Source organism: Pangasianodon hypophthalmus, chromosome 5, assembly GCF_027358585.1.
Source record: "Pangasianodon hypophthalmus isolate fPanHyp1 chromosome 5, fPanHyp1.pri, whole genome shotgun sequence".
NCBI classification, from domain to species: Eukaryota; Metazoa; Chordata; class Actinopteri; order Siluriformes; family Pangasiidae; genus Pangasianodon; species Pangasianodon hypophthalmus.
Window position 1 is genome coordinate 30,705,760 of NC_069714.1, and position 18,507 is coordinate 30,724,266.

The window sequence follows — 18,507 nt, forward strand, 5'->3', positions numbered from 1 at the left end:
GATTCCTAATTAACAATTATGAAACTAAAGCACTAGCTTAATTACTACTATTAAAAATAAAACATATTTTTATGATACACTTTAGCTTACGTAACTTTACTGTATGTGTAATAAAGCCTGAGAAACAGGATAAGCAGGTAATAGAAAAACTACAAAAAATAAAATGAAATGCATAAAACAAACAAACAAACAAACAATAGAGAATAAATTAGTATATGATTGAAATGAATAAAAATTTCAACCATCAGTAAAATCAATAAAAAAGACAAAACAAAAAAAAATAGCAAAAGTAAAATAAGGCAGAAAATTCTTTTTGAAAATTTTAGAAAAGTAAAATACAATGTTTTCATTTTCAAATATATATAAAAAAATTATAAAGGTTTATACAATGATTTTTAAATAATAATAGCACACTTTGATATTTATTTTTATGGACCCAGAATGAAGAAATGGAACATACTTAACCAAATAAACACTACACCTGTAATTTATGCAGAATGTATTTGGATATATTTTAGTCACGGTGCTCGCTGGTCATTAGACGCGTGTCAGGAGGGACAGAGGTGCTCGTCCCTGCACATTTCAATTTGCAAGTCAAATTTAACATCTAAATTATTCATCAGGTTTGGATTTGTCAGCTTAATACTAATGGCTAAGTGGAAAATGTTCTAAAGGTTATAGACACAGACCTGAAAGTGTTGTTTTAAATCATTGAAAAATAATCTGTGTATTTTTAATGCACAGTAAATGGCTAAAAATGGTCCAGGAAAATCTCTAAACCTTAATCCTCATAAAAAATTCAAAGGTCTATGAATATACATGAATATGTAAATTAGAAACGCCCCCGCATGCTCCTGCCATCTCTAAAAGTTAGTCAGCTATTTAAATGTTTATGTTTTGATTTGCATTGTCAATTTCTTCCTACATTATTAAACAGCAGCTAATTGTGTTTATATATATATATAAAACGTTACCATGACAACTGCATTACAGTTCACTATAAACATAATAATTTGCATATTGGATGTGATTTGTTTAAAGCCAGCAGAAACTGAGCATCTGCATAGCCCCGCCTCTGAGTCTGTTTATCACAGACGTATCGAGAAAAGATTTATTTTACACAAAAAAAAGTGAAAAAATTCAGCATTTCAACTTTGCAGTTATGTTAAATAAATAAAAAAAACAAAGCTATATTTTTCTATCTACATTTTCCCTAACTTTTGGATGCATCTGGCTGTTAAAGGTAAAATTTAACAGCGTTATAAACAGAACTCTAAATGTGTTATTTTAAAACATTTTTTTAAAAAATCTGTGTATTTTTAACGTCGTATAAACAACAAAAAATTGACCACTAACATCCTATTTTCAATTTAAAATATATTTTAAAAACAAACAATTAAACAGCTTTACATAATTACCATTTAAAATAAAAGCAGGTTAACAGCATTATTTATTTCTTTTTTTTTTATTTTGACCCAAAATAAAAAGTGCTACATAATTAATCAACCATCATCAAAAATCCCAAGAGCTATGAATATTCATGACTATGCAAATTAGAGAATTAAAGAAAAAAAAATGCTTCCATGTATTCCTGCCGTGCCTAAAAGTTAGTCGGCGATTAGAGACGGACACGAGGGATATTTCAGCATCAGACGTCAAACGTGTTGAAATATAACGTTACCATGGTAACCACGAGATTGCTTGTCAGTAAGTTAGTGCTAATAATTTGCATATCGGATGCGATTTGTTCAACGCCATCTCAAAGTGCTACCAAGGTATTGAGAACATTTGTGTTTTAAAGGGGAAAATGCTACAATAATAAAAATAAATAAATAATTTAAACATCATGTTTGAGACTGTAGATGTGCATTAATTGTATAAAAACAAAACATGAAAAGTTATTCGGCGAATGTGTTTTTTTTTTGAGACATAAAGCCGCGATATTAAAGCAGAAGGCTTGAAAGTGTGTGCTGTGCTTCTCTTCTCTACAAAAGTTTAAGAAGAACTGCTTCAGTAATGACTCAGAGGACGAGGACGTAAAACCCCAGACGTTTAATTAAAATCAGCGAGAAAGAAAGGCAGCGAGTGAGAGATGGAAATCGGACTACACTTGGGATAAAGGAGGACATTTTATTTTTGGCTGAAAGGCTCCTTAAACTGTGGACGTTATCTGAAGTTCACTCACGTCTCAATGTCACCAAAGGTCCGTTATTCACCCAGGCGTGGGCACACACCTTTACAAAATTCAATTAAATTCCTCCAATATGGCGCCTACGGCTGGGTGGAGGATAAAATTACCCCCGGCTCGCTTTGTGTCGGGGGCAGAAAGAGTCAAACAAAGAGACAGAGAAGAAAAAAGACACAATGTGGAGGTGGATTTTTAATCGACTTGTTGCTGCAAATGAAGATGCTCTCCTAATTAACCTGCTGTTTAAAAAGAAAAATGAGCACTGCATCTCTGAGGATGCGTAAAAACACCGTGAGATGTTGAATTAACCCCCAGCAGAGATGAGAGACGTTTACCTCCACGTGGCAGGATGACCAGTCCCCCAGCAGCCAGCTGTAGCAAGGCCTGATGGGACACGGTTTAGTCTGCGAGAGCTGGGACGGACACGGACGTCCTTCCTCGTGAGCTTCCTGGAGGACACGCCGAGATCTGGTCATCACACCTGCACAGGAAATCCACGTGTTAGTGACACGACAAAATCCTAATATACAGCATCACGTGTGAGCAGATTGGAAATGTTTTAATCACTTTAATCGAGAAGAATTTTAAGTTTTGAGCGATTTTTTTTTCTTACAGTCCTAATCAGCGATGAGGTAATGTAATGAAGCTACTCTTACACCCTGAAGTTGATTATTTTCCTATAAAAGCACATCCCCGTGTGTTTTATTCCTCTTATACCACAGCAACTTGCAGAGGAGTACAATTTTTTATCCAAAAAAAAAGTCTTTTACAATACTTTTACCATTTTTAGTTACATTCAGTGCTCAGAGAATCAGTTAGTTCCTGTTCTCACTTATGTTATAGCAGCTATAAACAGTCGTTCCCTCACCAGCCTCTCTTTATTCTCTCTTTTAAATAAAAAAATGCAGCTTGTCATGTTACCAAGAAACCACAAAAGCGTAAACTCCTCTGTCCTGAAGATGTCAGAAAAGTTAAAGTTACAGCTTTACCTCTGACTGTTACAAAGCGCTAACACTGGAGACTCCTTCCATAAATGTTAAATAAACATCTCCTCACCTTGAGAAAACTTCACCATATCAATGTTTAGACACGTTTTTAATCTGTTTATATCTAACATCCCCAATGTTTTAGAAAATTAATCAACACCTTCTGACCAATCAGAATCCAGAATTCAGCGGTGCTGTGATATCAGTCATGTTAACAGCTAAGAGTTATAATTAATGTCAAATCAAAACCTTACAGTCAGATCATTCAAGATTCATCTATACTAATCACTTAAAACAGAAAAAAACTCTTCTTTTTCCGTAATCTTCCTCGAAAGTTCAGCGACTTTTCCCACCTTTAAATAAACTCAGATTTTTTAAGTAACAATGGTTAACAAATGGTTGTAAATTTCACTACTCTGAGGACATTTTCGTCTTGTTCCTCCTGCGTTAACAGGATTTTGTACGTTTCTGCCTCCTCGGTGTTGTTGAGAGAGACGAATAGTCCTCCATAATCAACTATAATCTGTTTGTCCCTCCCACACGAAAGTGCCATTTCACTCAGAAATACGTCACATTGCTGAAAATAGAGTTCGAATTTCAGTTTAACGTCGTCTTTAAGCAACAGAACACGAGGGAGAGCGTGTTAACGTGAAGTTTACAGAATTACAAACATCTGATTCCTAGAACATTCAGTATGAGTGTACTGAGAACGTTTGAACATAACGTTTATAAATAAATCGACTTTGCTGCGTTATTCTTAGCTGTACGACGTTTTACACTACTAATAATAATAATAATGATGATGATGATGATGTTAGGTTTTGTCCAACGTTGGTTGAGTATCGTTTTAAGAATAGTGTAAAGCTGAACCTGATGATTAGGTTATGTACTTGGAGAAAGGGAAAGGCTTTTAAATCATTTCAGTCAGCAGAGGGCTCTAAACATTACAAACTGCTCCTTTAATGTCGTTTGGTTTGGTAGAAAGTCTGGATTATTCCATTCTGAGAGATAATTCTGGTGTGTGTAGGATGTTAGAGTGGATCGATGTTGAGTGAATTAAGACAATTGTGGTGTTTAATGGAAGATCTGAGGAATGGGAGGCTGGAGATTCTAATTTCCTCACAATGCAAATAAATTAGTTTCATTTCAGTTTCGGGAATGAATGTGTTCACTGGGATGAATCCAATCAGCAATAAAATCCAATAATAAACGTGTGGAGCTTCCAGACGTGAACAGTTCCTGCTTTTTTTCTTGGTTTCTTACTTCCCCGGTAGGATTTATAAAGGAAGCCTGTGATACTAGACCTTCTGTCCAATCTACACACATCGGAGTGATTATAAATTTGGGCTAGCATTAATTACGACACACTTCTCTTAAAGACGTAATGAAACAGTGAACAAACAACACGTTTGTGTTTATTCTGTCTTGTACAGCCGACGCTCCACATAAACAAATTAAAAACGTGTTTAATTGTTAATATGGTGAAGTTTTCTGTAAAGAGATGTTTATTTAACATTTAAGGAAGGAGTCTCCAGTGTCAGCGCTTTGTAAACGGTCAGAAGTAAAGCTGTAACTTTACGTTTTTTCCGACATCTTCAGGACAGAGGAGTTTACACTTTGTGGTTTCTTTGTAACAAAAAACAACAAGGTGCATTAAATTTTGTCTTACTGACTTCAGAAAAGAGCCTTGTGAAGGAACTTCTGTTTATAGCTGCTATAACAAATAAGAACAGGTGTTTCACGGACATTCCACAACACAATGTAGCTATAAATGGATAAAAACTATACTATGCCATTCTTCAGTAAATAAAATATTGTAATTGTTGGCAAATTGCTCTAGTATAAGAGGAATAAAACACTTCAGGATGTGCTGTTATAGGAAAATAATCAGCTTGGGGATGGTAGCAGTAACTCCGCTTCATCACACCACCATGTTGTTGATTATTTCACTATAACAGCACCACACACAGTGGTTTATTCCTTACTAGTTATTATTATTTTTTTAAATAGAAAGTGATCAAACACTCATTTGTCCCACATAGCCGTCTGGATGAGAGTTGACTGATGCTGTAAGGTTTATTTCAGACTCCCTCATCATACAGATCTTTTTCTCACACGTCTCTCTGCTTTTCTTGCTTTGGTTTGTACTTTTAGCTGGTGTTGTGAGTTTTGCTGAGTCGGCACAATTCCCTTTCTTGGTAATGGGTTTTTCTCCGCTTGAGGAAACGCAGCAGCATTAGCATGCGACTCAGCGAGTCCTCTGCATTATTAACGCTGAGCTATAAATCATAGTTGGGGATTACACGTTAATGATCCTGGCCCGGTCCTCCCCCACTCCCCTCCTCCTCCTCCTCCTCCAGACTGAATGATTCATCAGTCATAGTAAATAAATATTTATTTTTACTAATAACATCGTCATTAGCGTCGTTGCTAATTCAGAGTCAGTGAGGACTCGTTTGGCTCAGGTTTCCACCTCGCTAAGAAGTGTTAATGCTTCATGCTGTATAACACACGCTAATTGGCAGAGTTGGACGAGCAGGAGAGCGTCCCCGCAGTCCAAACGGCCCGGCTTCAGCTGGTTACTTCACTAATTACAAACGTTCACTGACCATCATTAATCTTCAGCCAGCCGGAGTCTGGAGCGCCGTTAACTCCACAAATCTCACAGCACAGACGCAGGCGCGGAGAAATAGGGACGTATTTACAAACAAACGGACAAAGCGGACCAGGCAGGGATGAGCAGATCTATCTACAGTATCTATCGATCCTATCTGTCTATCATTTTTATCCTTTTTCAATCTGTCTCACTCTCTCCTTGTCCAACTGTCTCTCTGTCTCTCTCTGTCTGTCTCTGTCTATCTCTATTTCTCTCTCTGTCTCTCTAACTGTCTCTCTCTTTTTCTGTTTCTGTCCATCTCTCTGTCTCCTTGTCTATTTGTTTCTCTGTCTGTGTCTTTCTCTGTTTCGCTTTCTCTCAGTCTCTCTCCTGGTCTGTCTGTCTCTCTTTGTCTCTCTCTTCTTGCCTGTCTCTCTCCTTGTATATCTCCCTCTCTACCTTTTTCGCTTCCTGTCTAACGCTTTCTGTCTGTCTCTCTCTGTCTCCCTATTTGCTCTCTCTCTCTCATTCTCTTTATTGTCTATTTGGTTCTGTCTTTCTCTTTCTGTCCTTGTCTGCCTGTCTCTCTCTGACTCTCTCTCTGTCTCTCTCCTTGTGTATCTCTTTCTCTACCCCTGTCTCTCTCTCTCTCTATCTATCTCTTTACATCTGTCTCTCTCTGTTTCCCTTTTTTATCTTTCTCTTTCCTTGTCTCTCTCTCTCTCTCTCTCTCTCTCTCTTTCTCTCTCTCTCTCTTTCTCTCCCTCCCTCCAGGTTAGGTAGACAGCAGAAACAGGAAGTTCTCCTCAGGTGTTTCTCTAAATTGGGTGGTTAATAAAAGGTGAGAACCCTAAAACTTGCGCCTTTTCCCCTGAGCTTTCACTCTTTGTCTCATTTGATGGTTTTCCTCCCAGGTGGCGTCTCTAAGTGGCATTATACACTTGCTCACAGTGTGTGTGTGTGATGCTTTAGAATAAAGGTCCAACCTCACCCTTCTCATGAAAATCACAGGAGGGTTTTTGCTGGATTCTTGTTAATGAGCTCAACTCTGTGTTCCTTCACTGAAATGTTCTGAAGTGTTCTAGGAAACAGTCCTGTGGTCTCAGGTTCTGCTAATCCTGTTTACATGAAGTCACATTTGAAATTTTTTGTTATATATAGGAATACATGTATAACAGCTGCTCTCTAAGGGTGTTTTGAAGTGTGAACTTTGGTGGCCTCATGATCCCAACTACGACCATAAGACCCCTTTCACCCGGTCCCTTAATGTGCCATATTGAGGGAACATAGATTTCAGGGTTCATACAGTCTGGGGAGCAGCAGGCCTTGGAAATAAACTGGGACACTGGGCACTGGGAAGACATGTTCTTAGAAATGTAGGAACCTAAGAATATATAGATCACTATATATACTGTAGGGCCTTAAAATTATATAAAACATACAGCATTTGGAATATAGGACCCTTTAAAAGTGGGACGTTGGAAAATTAAACCCTCTGGGACATATAGGACCATGGAAACACAGGACCCTGCAGACACAGGACCCTAAATTATACAACCCAGGGAATATACTGTAGGACTCTAGTAAAACAGGACCCTGCAAGAAATAGGATCTTGGAATTTAAAAAATAGGACTTAGGAAATTTAGGACTCTGGGAAGATAGGACCTGGAACATATTTCCCTTGGAATATAGACCTTACAAATAGGACCCTGGAAAAGAGAATCATTTGCCATGGAAAAATAGATGCTTGTGAACATAGTTCCTGGGAACACAGGACCATGAAAACAGAGAACTCTGGGAATATAGGTACCTGAGAACTTAGAAACCTGGCAACATAGAGCCCTATAAACCTAGGACCCTGGGAATATAGAACCCTAAGAATATAGGGATGTATGAAAAAGACTCTGAGAACATAGGACTCCGGAAATATAAGATCCAGCAAAAATTGGACCTTGCAAATGTAGGATAATGGGAATAGTGCACACTTGAAACATAGGACTGTGGAAAACCTAGGAATATGGGATGCTGGGAATAAAGGACCTTTGGAGTATTGGACCCAGGGAAGTTTCAACCATGCAAACATAGGACATCGGGAACATAGAACCTTGGTAACATAGGGCCCTTAGAACATAGCACCCTCTGAAAATAGGACCCTGGAAATACATAACTCTCGGAACATAAGACTCTGAAACTATAGGACGCTATGAATATATGGGATGCTGAGAACATAGAACCCTGGAAATATACGACAGTAGTGATATAGGACCCTGGGAACACAGGACCTGAAATATTGGACCCTGGAAATATAGACCCTGGGAAACCAGGACCTTCTGAAAATAGGATCCTGTGAATATGGGACCCTGGAAATGCCCTATTTCTACCTTTGTCCTCTTTATCGTAAATGGTTTTAGATGTAATCTAATTTCCAAAAGCTGCTATTCCCAGTTTCATTCCTTTTCAGAACAAGCTGTGTTATGTATACTAGCTTAGAAAAGTGTTTTTAAATTCGCACCCTGGTTTCCACAGGTGTGTGAGCACTCGGTCCACGGCGTCCATTCAGAGAGCATGCAGTTGATGGGACAATCCACACGGCAGGTTTCACTGAGCGTCCAAGGCTGAGAAAGTCCCAACTAAAACAGGAATAAGCGTTAATTAACCCCTTACATTCTGTTTTAGTCAATACTACCTTTAAATAATTTTTAAAATATTCAGATGTGAGGTACATGTGAAAATATCTTACTGTATTATATCACAGAAATGATATTTAGCTCATTTTAAACCTGAAATTATCAGTGTTTGGGTTGCCAGATTGACTGTTACTGTTCCAAACGGACATTCCAATATGATGAATTACTGGATATATACCATCAGAGTGTGTGTGTGTGTGTGTGAGTGTGTGTGTGTGTGTTTTCACCTCCTCACACACACTCAGATCCACCAGTTTGCTGTCACTGCGCATACAGTCAAGCAGCCGAGTCCTGGTCCCCTCACCACACACAGCGTGCTCACTCAGCATGCAGCTACTCCAACCTGGAACACACACACACGCACACACACACACACACACACACACACACACACACACACACACACTGCAGTCCCTGTTCATTTATATATGAAATAGACATATACAGATACGAACACGCACATCTAGAAAAGAATATATACATACGGTCGCACACACAAACTGACCACAGAAATGAGAACACACACACACGCACAAACACACGCACAAGGATATACACATACACTGAAAGATGGGTTGGCAAATATTGACTCACAAACACAGGCATAAAACCAAGCAAACTAAACACACACACACACACACACACACACAAAGAAAAACATATATGCACAAATGCACACGTGTGAAATATATACAAACATATGCACACACAAACATAGGCAGATGTGTGCAGTTATACATTCATATACACACAATCACAGATATGTAGCGCATACACACACACACACACACACACAAACACACACACACACACACACACAGACAGACAGGCAGATGTGTAGCACATACACACACACAAACAAACACACACACACACAGACAGGCAGATGTGTGCAGTTATACATTCAGATACACACAATAACAGATATGTAGCGCATACACACACAAACAAACACACACACACACACACACACACACAGACAAGCAGATGTGTAGCACATACACACACACAAACAAACACACACACACACAGACAGGCAGATGTGTGCAGTTATACATTCAGATACACACAATAACAGATATGTAGCGCATACACACACACAAACAAACACACACACACACAGACAGGCAGATGTGTGCAGTTATACATTCAGATACACACAATCACAGATAAGTAGCGCATACACACACACACAAACAAACACACACAAACACACACACACACACACACAGACAGGCAGATGTGTGCAGTTATACATTCAGATACACACAATCACAGATATGTAGCGCATACACACACACAAACAAACACACACACACACACAAACACACACACACACACAGACAGGCAGATGTGTGCAGTTATACATTCAGATACACACAATCACAGATATGTAGCGCATACACACACACAAACAAACACACACACACACACACACACACAGACAGGCAGATGTGTGCAGTTATACATTCAGATACACACAACAACAGATATGCTTGCACACACACACACACACACACACACACACTCACATAGAAGGTCACATGCATTTATGCAGACATGCAAGTGTATTAACATAAGCATAAGCAGAGGGACACACACACACACACACACACACACACACATTAACGTTAAACTGATACAGTACATCTGTCTTTGTTCTGTGTCTGTTTTACTCGTCTAATTCCTGCTTCACCTCTCGTCCCACACTGCATTAGCGAGTGCTTTAAACATTAAGATGTGAAGATTAAAAGGCCGGGCTGAGCTTTATGACATTAAAGCGTCACTCGCCGCCTCCATGGCGCTCTGATGCTCGGCAGAATTGATATGAGTGTGGATATGATCTCAGCACTGCTGCGGGGGAATTATATTTATCGCTTATCCCCCTTTGCCCTCCACCTGGAGACGGACTTCCTGTACATGCATGTAGAGCTTCTGGGAAAGCAGACGGGGAACTGCTGCTCTTAAAGCATCCACACAGTATTTATGGCCTGTTGTGTTTCTGGGGAGATTTTTAAGAATCTAATACTAATTTTAGAGCACAGTAGATCACTAGTCATTTTTGAGTACAGTAGATCACTAGTCATTTGGGGCCACGTTAGATTACTAACCCCTTTTGTCCGTAGTAGATCACTAGCTGTTTAAGGACACAGGAAATTCCTAGCCATTTAGGTCACAGTGGATTACAAGATGTTTTATGGTACAGGAGATTACTAGCCTTTTTGTGATACAGTGGATCACAAGCTTTTTTTTAGGGCATAGAAGATTACTACAAAATTTAGGCCACAATAGATCATTAGCCATTTTAGGCCAGAGTAGATTACTAGCCATTTTAGGACACAATGGATTACACAGTGTTTTATAGTACTGCAGAATGCTAGCTATTTTAGGTCACATAAATTGCTAACTATTTTAGAACACAGTAGATTACAAATTGTTTAGGGGACAATACATTACTAGCCAATTTAGGGTAAAGTAGGTTACTAGCCACTAGTAGATTTCTATACATTTTATGGCAAACAGATTACTACCCATTTTGGGCACAGTAGATTACTAGCCAGTGTGGCCCGTTGTAGATCATTAACAATTTTAGGACATGGTATATTATTAAGCATTCTACGGCTACTTAATTTACTAACCAGTTTAGGGAACAATGGATAACTAGCTACTTTAGGGCAAGGTGAATTTCTAGGTAGATATCATAGGCATAATCATAGGCATCAGGCATAGCGACTCTCTAACTGTTTTAAGACACAGCAGCTTACTAGCCATTTTAGGGCACAGGAGGTCACAAGCATTTTTAGGGCAAAGGAGATTACTCACTAATTTAGGGCACGTTAACATTTAATAAAACATTTTAGCACACAGCAGATTACCAACCATTTAGACCACAGTAGATCAATGCAGATGAAATGTTTTAGGCCACAGTAGAGCACTAGCTGTCTTAAGGCATATTATTATAAGATTATTATAAGCTTTAGTACAAATTAGATGAGCAGATATTTTAGAACCGATTCGAATACAAACCACTTTAGATCTTAGTTGATCATCAGTAAATTTTGGGGTAAAGTAGATTACTACCATATCTTAAAATATTTTAAGACACAATGGATTACTGATCAATTTAGGCCACAGTAGATCACCAGGCATTTTAGGACACAGAATTTAGATCACCAGATATTTGGGGTACAGTAGATTACTAGTTGATTTGGTACTTGATTGCTCACTAGTAATTTTTGGGGTAAAGTAAATCACTAATCATTTCAGGACACAGTAGATTATTAGCCAGTTCACGACACAGTAGATTATTAGCTATTTCAGGACACAGTAGATTATTAGCTATTTCAGGACACAGTAGATTATTAGCTATTTCAGGACACAGTAGATTATTAGCTATTTCAGGACTCAGTAGATTATTAGCTATTTCAGGACACAGTAGATTATTAGCTATTTCAGGACACAGTAGATTATTAGCTATTTCAGGACACAGTAGATTATTAGCTATTTCAGGACTCAGTAGATTATTAGCTATTTCAGGACACAGTAGATTATTAGCTATTTCAGGACACAGTAGATTATTAGCTATTTCAGGACACAGTAGATTATTAGCTATTTTAGGACACAGTAGATTATTAGCTATTTTATGGCAAAATAGAGTCTTCGGTAGTCTGTGGCAATAAATACATCAGACATATTTACTTTACCTGTAACAAATAAGGACACATATTGTGGCCATTAAAGGCCAGTTCACTCCTAAAGCTTTTAGTCATACACAAGCTTCTGTTCTAACTGGTGAATAAATCCAGACAAGCTGTGAGATGGAGTGTAAAAATACTCCCTCTGTCCTGCTGCATTTAAGTGAAGCGTAAACTCTGTAGAAATCCATTAAAAATAATATCACGCTATTAAAAAAACACTTTACTTGCATGATGGTCAGTAGTATGAACGCTATTAATATATTGAATCATTTTAGCTCTTATTGTTTTTTTTTTATAAATCACACTATCATGCTCGCTCTTGCAGCTTTCGTTTGTTGCTTTACACTTATTCTTTCTTGATCAAAAGATGATGGCAAAATCACTGAAAGATCCAACACTACATTTCCCTACATACACACATACACACATACATATACTCATACATACAACTGTAAATGTTTGAGTGTGAAAGTGTTTTGTGGTGTGAAGCTGATTATGTAGATTAAACTATTAGGAGCAAGGCTTCAGTCCTCCCCTGATGTATAGCTATTTGTCTAATTAGAATCACAAATGCTTCTTTTATTTATTTATTTAATTAATTTTTTTATGATAATAAGCTTTGTGTTGAAGAGGGCTTCTTTTACCAGAGACGTTGTACTGGTAGGTGAAACAGTTGGCGTTAACGGCGCACGGCTCCGTCTCATTTCTCTCGGGACAGGTGGCGTGGGCAGTGGGGGGGCGGAGCATCTGTCTTGTCCTCGTCCTCACAGAGTTCACATCACACGACTGCACAAAGAGCGTACATCAACCCTTGTCATCTGTTAGGTAACATTCTTCACGCTATTGTGAAAAATGTCCATTAGAGGTTTAAAAAAAAACTAAAAAGTGTCATTTTGAATGAGCTAGTAGCAGTAAAACTGTTATGATTCTTCATTATGTATGGCATTCACTTTCAAAGAGAAGAAGCCTTTATTTGTGACATATACATTACAGCACAGTGAAATTCTTTTCTTCGCATATCCCAGCTTGTTAGGAAGCTGGGGTCAGAGCGCAGGGCCAGCCATGATACAGCAACCCTGGAGCAGAGAGGGTTAAGGGCCTTGCTCAAGGGCCCAACAGTGGCAGCTTGGTGGTGCTGGGGCTTGAACCCCTAACCTTCTGAGCCTTAACCACTGAGCCACCACTGCCCCTATGTTAGCTTAAATACTTTACTCAGCTGATGTAGACAGTTTCCAAATTGCCCAGAAGATATCACTGAAGCACCTAGAGCAGAAGAACTCATCCCACCCCACACCACCCCACCTGGAGCAGTCAATCACCTCTGACACCACACCAGTCAATCCAATCTTCAATGACAGGAAACTGAACTGCTCAGCCCCACCCCCTCCTTATCAAGGGCAACTCCTACGGCATATGTAGTTTAATCAGGCGGGGCAATGTTTTGTTATTGTATATAATAAACATCAAGACACCTCTCAGCTCTGCCTTAGCTATTCATACCAGATTATATGTTTCTTCTTATTATTACTTCCGAGAAGGTTCTTTGCCTCTATTTGAATATTTCACATTATCTCTGACAAAGAAGTGTAATCAGAGATGCACTTTTTCTTTATTTCCCCAGCAGCTATTCTCAAAATCCGAGACAAACCGAAATCAAAATTCAAATGAATCTCCAGCAGCAACGAAGCATTTGTAATTCTAATTAACGCTGTGCTCTGAGAAAGTTGTATGCGGTGAGGACAAAATGCAAATGGATGGTGATGAGACACAAACAGAGGACGAGCTTCACTATGTCCCAGCTGCCCAGAGTCAATTCACAGTAAAGTGTCAGTGTGTTCGAAAAAGGCTAATTAGCAGTTAGTCTATGTAAAAATACTACCTCTATGCATAAAAAGAAAAATACAATCTGGTGTGAATAATTAATACAGAGCAGAGAGACGTCTCTTTGTTCATTATATAACTGCTGAATTTTCAAAAACCCCTCCATCCCAAACCTTAGAACCTATCTCCGGTGAGAGAGAAAGAAAGTAAGAAAGAAGGAAAACTTTGACCTAGAACTGCGAGCCTAGTCTCTTTTTCCAACCTGTCCCCCATAGGTACTGCCTCCACCGTCCCCACGTGTCTCCATACCCACGCCTTCCCAACAGGTTACCACACGGTTCCACAGGTCCTGTCTCTGTGCCCACCTCATTCCTGTTGGTTCCCATTGGTCATGTCCCCATTCCCAAGTGACTCTGTCTTCATGCCATTCATATAAGTTCCCCCAGGTCTCATTTCCTTCCCTACCCACAGGTCATTGCTTTCTTTAGGTCATGTCTCCATTCCCACTCAATGCTTACAGGCCTTGCTCCATCCCCATTTGTCTCTGTTCCCACTGGTCCTGTTTCCATCCCCACCTCATTCCCACTGGTCTTGTCTCTGTTCCACCTCATTCTCATTGCTTCTGTCTCAGTCTCGACCCCATCCCTCTAGGTGCTGTCTCTGTCACCACCACATCTTGGTGGGTCATGTCTCCATCCCCATGTGTCTCTGTCCCCACTCCATTCCTGTAGGTCCAGTTTTCATCCCCACCTCATTCCCTTAGGTCCAGTCTTCATCCCCACCTAATTCATGTAGGTCATGTCTCCATCCCATCTCATTCCCATTTGTCCTTTCTCTATCCTTGCCTCATTCCCAGAGGTCCTGTCTCCATCCCACTTTATTTCTACTGATCCTTCATTCCCATCCCATCCTACTATGGTTCTGTTTCCACCCTCAACCTATCCCCATAATTCCAGTCTCCATCTTCACCTCATTCCCACAGATCCTGTCTGTCTCTCTCCAATCCCACAGGTCCTGTCTCCATCCCCACCTCATTCCCGTAACTTCTGTCTTGTTGCCCACTCCACTCCATCCCTGCAGGTCCTGTCTGCATTCCCAACCCAGCTCTGTAAGTCCTGTTTCTGTCCCCATCTCATCCCCATATGCCTCATTTCCATTGATATGGTGACCTGAGAGGTCTGGGGTTGTTACCATGGGACACGAACTCCAGTGACTCCAGGGTGACATTACACAGTCCTCAGGACACGGCAGAGTGCAGGTGCGAGCCTGAGCAGGAGCATCGTCCTGATCACACAGAGAGTCATTAACACTGCGACTCTCATTAACGCCATCACCGCGCAGTACACACCTACAAAGAGAGAGAGAGAGAGAAAGAGAGAGAGAGAGAAAGAGAGAGAGAGAGAGAGAGAGGTGGGGTTGTGGGCGTTTGGGAGTTGTATTTCATTTCTCTTTTATCCTTAATGTCCAAGTCAGCAAAGTCAGCAATAAATGAAGAGAGGAAAAGAAGAGCAGAGCTATTAAAGAGAGAATTGAAGTTTGGTGTGTGTGTGTGGAGCAAAGTTCCAGTGGTGTGTGTTCATTTTCTCCGACTTCCTCTTTCACACGTCTGCATTAATGCACTGTGCTCTAACAGATTCCCCTATAGTAACAATAAATTAAATTTGTATATGTTTACCTCTGTCTGTTTATTCCTCCTGTTTATTCTTTCCTGTTTCATCTGTCTGTCTGTTTGTCTGTGTATCTTTCTGTGTATATTTCTCTGTATTCCACTGACAGAGAGGTTCATTTAAGCCTCCTGAACCCTAAATGTTGGAACAGTTATGCTGTAAAGGCAAACAGACAAGCAGATGTACAGACAGACAGACAGAGACATATACAGACAGACAGACAGAGACATATACAGACAGACAGACAGAGAGATGTACAGACAGATAGAAAGACGGATATACAGATGTACTGGCAGAAACCTATACACACAGACAGAAATCTATACATACAGACAAACACATATACAGGCAGAGACATACTACACACAGACAAACAACATATACAGATCGACAGATATACAGACAGACAGATATACAGAAGACAAACAGATACACAGACATACGGACAGACACCTAAACACCTAGACAGAAATATATATACGTAAAGAGAGACACATAGAGAGGCAGAAACATATACAGACAGACAGACAGATAGATGTACAGGCAGACACCCATACACACAGGCAGCTATACAAACAGACAGATACACAGACAGAAATGTATACATACAGACAAACACATATACAGCAGAGATATACTACAGACAGATAAACAGACAGATAGAAACATATACAGACAGACAGACAGACAGATAGAAACATATACAGACAGATAGATAGACAGACAGAAACATATACAGACAGACAGACAGACAGAGATAGAAACATATACAGACAGACAGATAGACAGACAGACAGACAGAAACATATACAGACAGACAGATAGATAGACAGACAGAGAGAAACATATACAGACAGACAGATAGACAGACAGACAGAAACATATACAGACAGACAGATAGACAGACAGACAGAAACATATACAGACAGACAGACAGACAGAAACATATACAGACAGACAGATAGATAGACAGACAGACAGAAACATATACAGACAGACAGATAGATAGACAGACAGACAGAAACATATACAGACAGACAGATAGATAGACAGACAGACAGAAACATATACAGACAGACAGACAGACAGAAACATATACAGACAGACAGACAGATAGACAGACAGACAGAAACATATACAGACAGATAGACAGACAGACAGAAACATATACAGACAGACAGATGGATATTCAGACAAACCAACCAACAGACAGATATTTACAGATAATTACTAATATTTATCTTTCCATCCTAAAACACACCAAGTGAAAGACGCTAAAACGTCATTTAGCTAACTCCTAGCTATTGAAGCGGTTATTGTTCCTGTTTTGGTATTGTGTGTGTTGCCATAGAAACAGCTGAGAGGAGATGAACCACTCTCAGAGATGTCGTGTTTAATTACAGTAATTCTGTCATGACGTGAAGACGCTGTAACTGTAATTATAGAGGACGTGACGGCGTGACTCAGTGTAATAACTGTGTGTTTACACCACGCTTTGTGAGTGTGTGTGTGTGTGTGTGTGTGTAACCATTTGTAGTGTGTGTAACTTTATAATGTTGGGTGAGTGTGTGTGTGTGTGTGTGTGTGTGTGTGTAAAACCTTGTGTAATTTGTGTGTAACTTTGAGTATAACTTTGAATGTGTGTATATGTGAATCAGCACACAGTGGATTTGTGTGTGTGTGTGTGTGTGTGTGTACCGGATCTTGCGGCTCTGCACTCCCTCTCCACATGCGCTCCCTTCATCCACCGTGTTGATGGAGCAGAAGGACCAGGACTCTGCTACCCACTGATGCACTGCACACACACCCCGACACGGCACGACCTCAGACACCTGCGCGCAAACACACACACACACACACACGCACACACACGCACACACACACATTAACCCATGGCATTTTTCTTTCTTTATATAAGATATTACCTTTATAACATTATATAATGAATAGTCTGCATAAATCTGCATATATATGATATGTTAATGAAGTGGGCGTGGCTACAGTAACAGTAAAAAGCAAGGGAGAAATGAATAAAAATCATCCGTTTCACTGCAGGACCCACATCTCCATCTGTCCTCAATCTGTTCATCATCCTTTACTTCTCCACTGAGAGGAAAGAGTGCTACATAAAGAAGTGAACGTGACTTATCCCTCTTTCGCTAATCAGGCTTTTTTATTCTCCTACTTTTTTATTTCTCCATCTCTTTCACCTCTCTTCTCATTTTTCTTTTGCTGTCTTCCTTCCCCTTTTTCCTCTCCTCTTAATTGTCATTTCTTTTTTCATTTCTTTCTCTTGCTTTTCATGTCTTTTCCCTCCTATCTCACTCTTTCCATCTTTTTATTTGTCTTCAAATTTTCTCTCATTTCTTTCCCACCATTTCTATTTCTCCTTTTGTTGTGTTCTGTCTCTATAATGTACACTCCCCCCCCCCCCCTCTTTCTCTCTCTCTCTCTCTCTCTCTCTCTCTCGGCTGTGAACATTTCCGGGTCCTAATAATCTTTTAAAGACGATGTTTAAGAGATGAGTGAGTGATGAGTAGACGAGTGGAAACGAGTGATAAACACAGTAAAGATTCCGGAGAGGCTGATTTAAACATGGTGATCACACGCTGCATTAAAGAACCACTCATCTTCTCCATCAGAGCAGAAGAACGACAGAATAAATGAGCAGCAGACAGTGATAGACGAGTTCTCTCCATTGCTCAGCTTTAAAATAAAGCGTCTGCTCTCTCTTTCTATCTCTCTCTTCATCTCTCCATCCATCTTGTCTTCTGTGTCCCTCCATCATTTCGTCCTTCATCTCTCTCCCGCTTTGTTCTCTCCTTCTTTTTCTTTTCTGGAATCTCCCTTTCCATCTTATCCA

At 39.7% G+C, this 18,507-nt stretch overlaps 1 protein-coding gene across 3 annotated transcripts in view; it reads right to left on the reverse strand.

The window, feature by feature from the left end:
• Positions 1–18,507, reverse strand: part of thsd7ba (thrombospondin, type I, domain containing 7Ba) — a 282,645-nt gene that overhangs the window by 26,024 nt on the left and 238,114 nt on the right. For all 3 annotated transcript variants that reach the window (XM_053234261.1, XM_053234259.1, XM_053234260.1), the window contains exons 17-22: positions 17,343–17,476; positions 15,169–15,325; positions 12,801–12,942; positions 8,686–8,801; positions 8,284–8,401; positions 2,524–2,669 (exon numbers count right to left, since the gene is read on the reverse strand). In XM_053234261.1, coding sequence (XP_053090236.1) covers positions 2,524–2,669; positions 8,284–8,401; positions 8,686–8,801; positions 12,801–12,942; positions 15,169–15,325; positions 17,343–17,476 — 813 coding nt within the window. The remainder of the gene's footprint in view (positions 1–2,523; positions 2,670–8,283; positions 8,402–8,685; positions 8,802–12,800; positions 12,943–15,168; positions 15,326–17,342; positions 17,477–18,507) is intronic.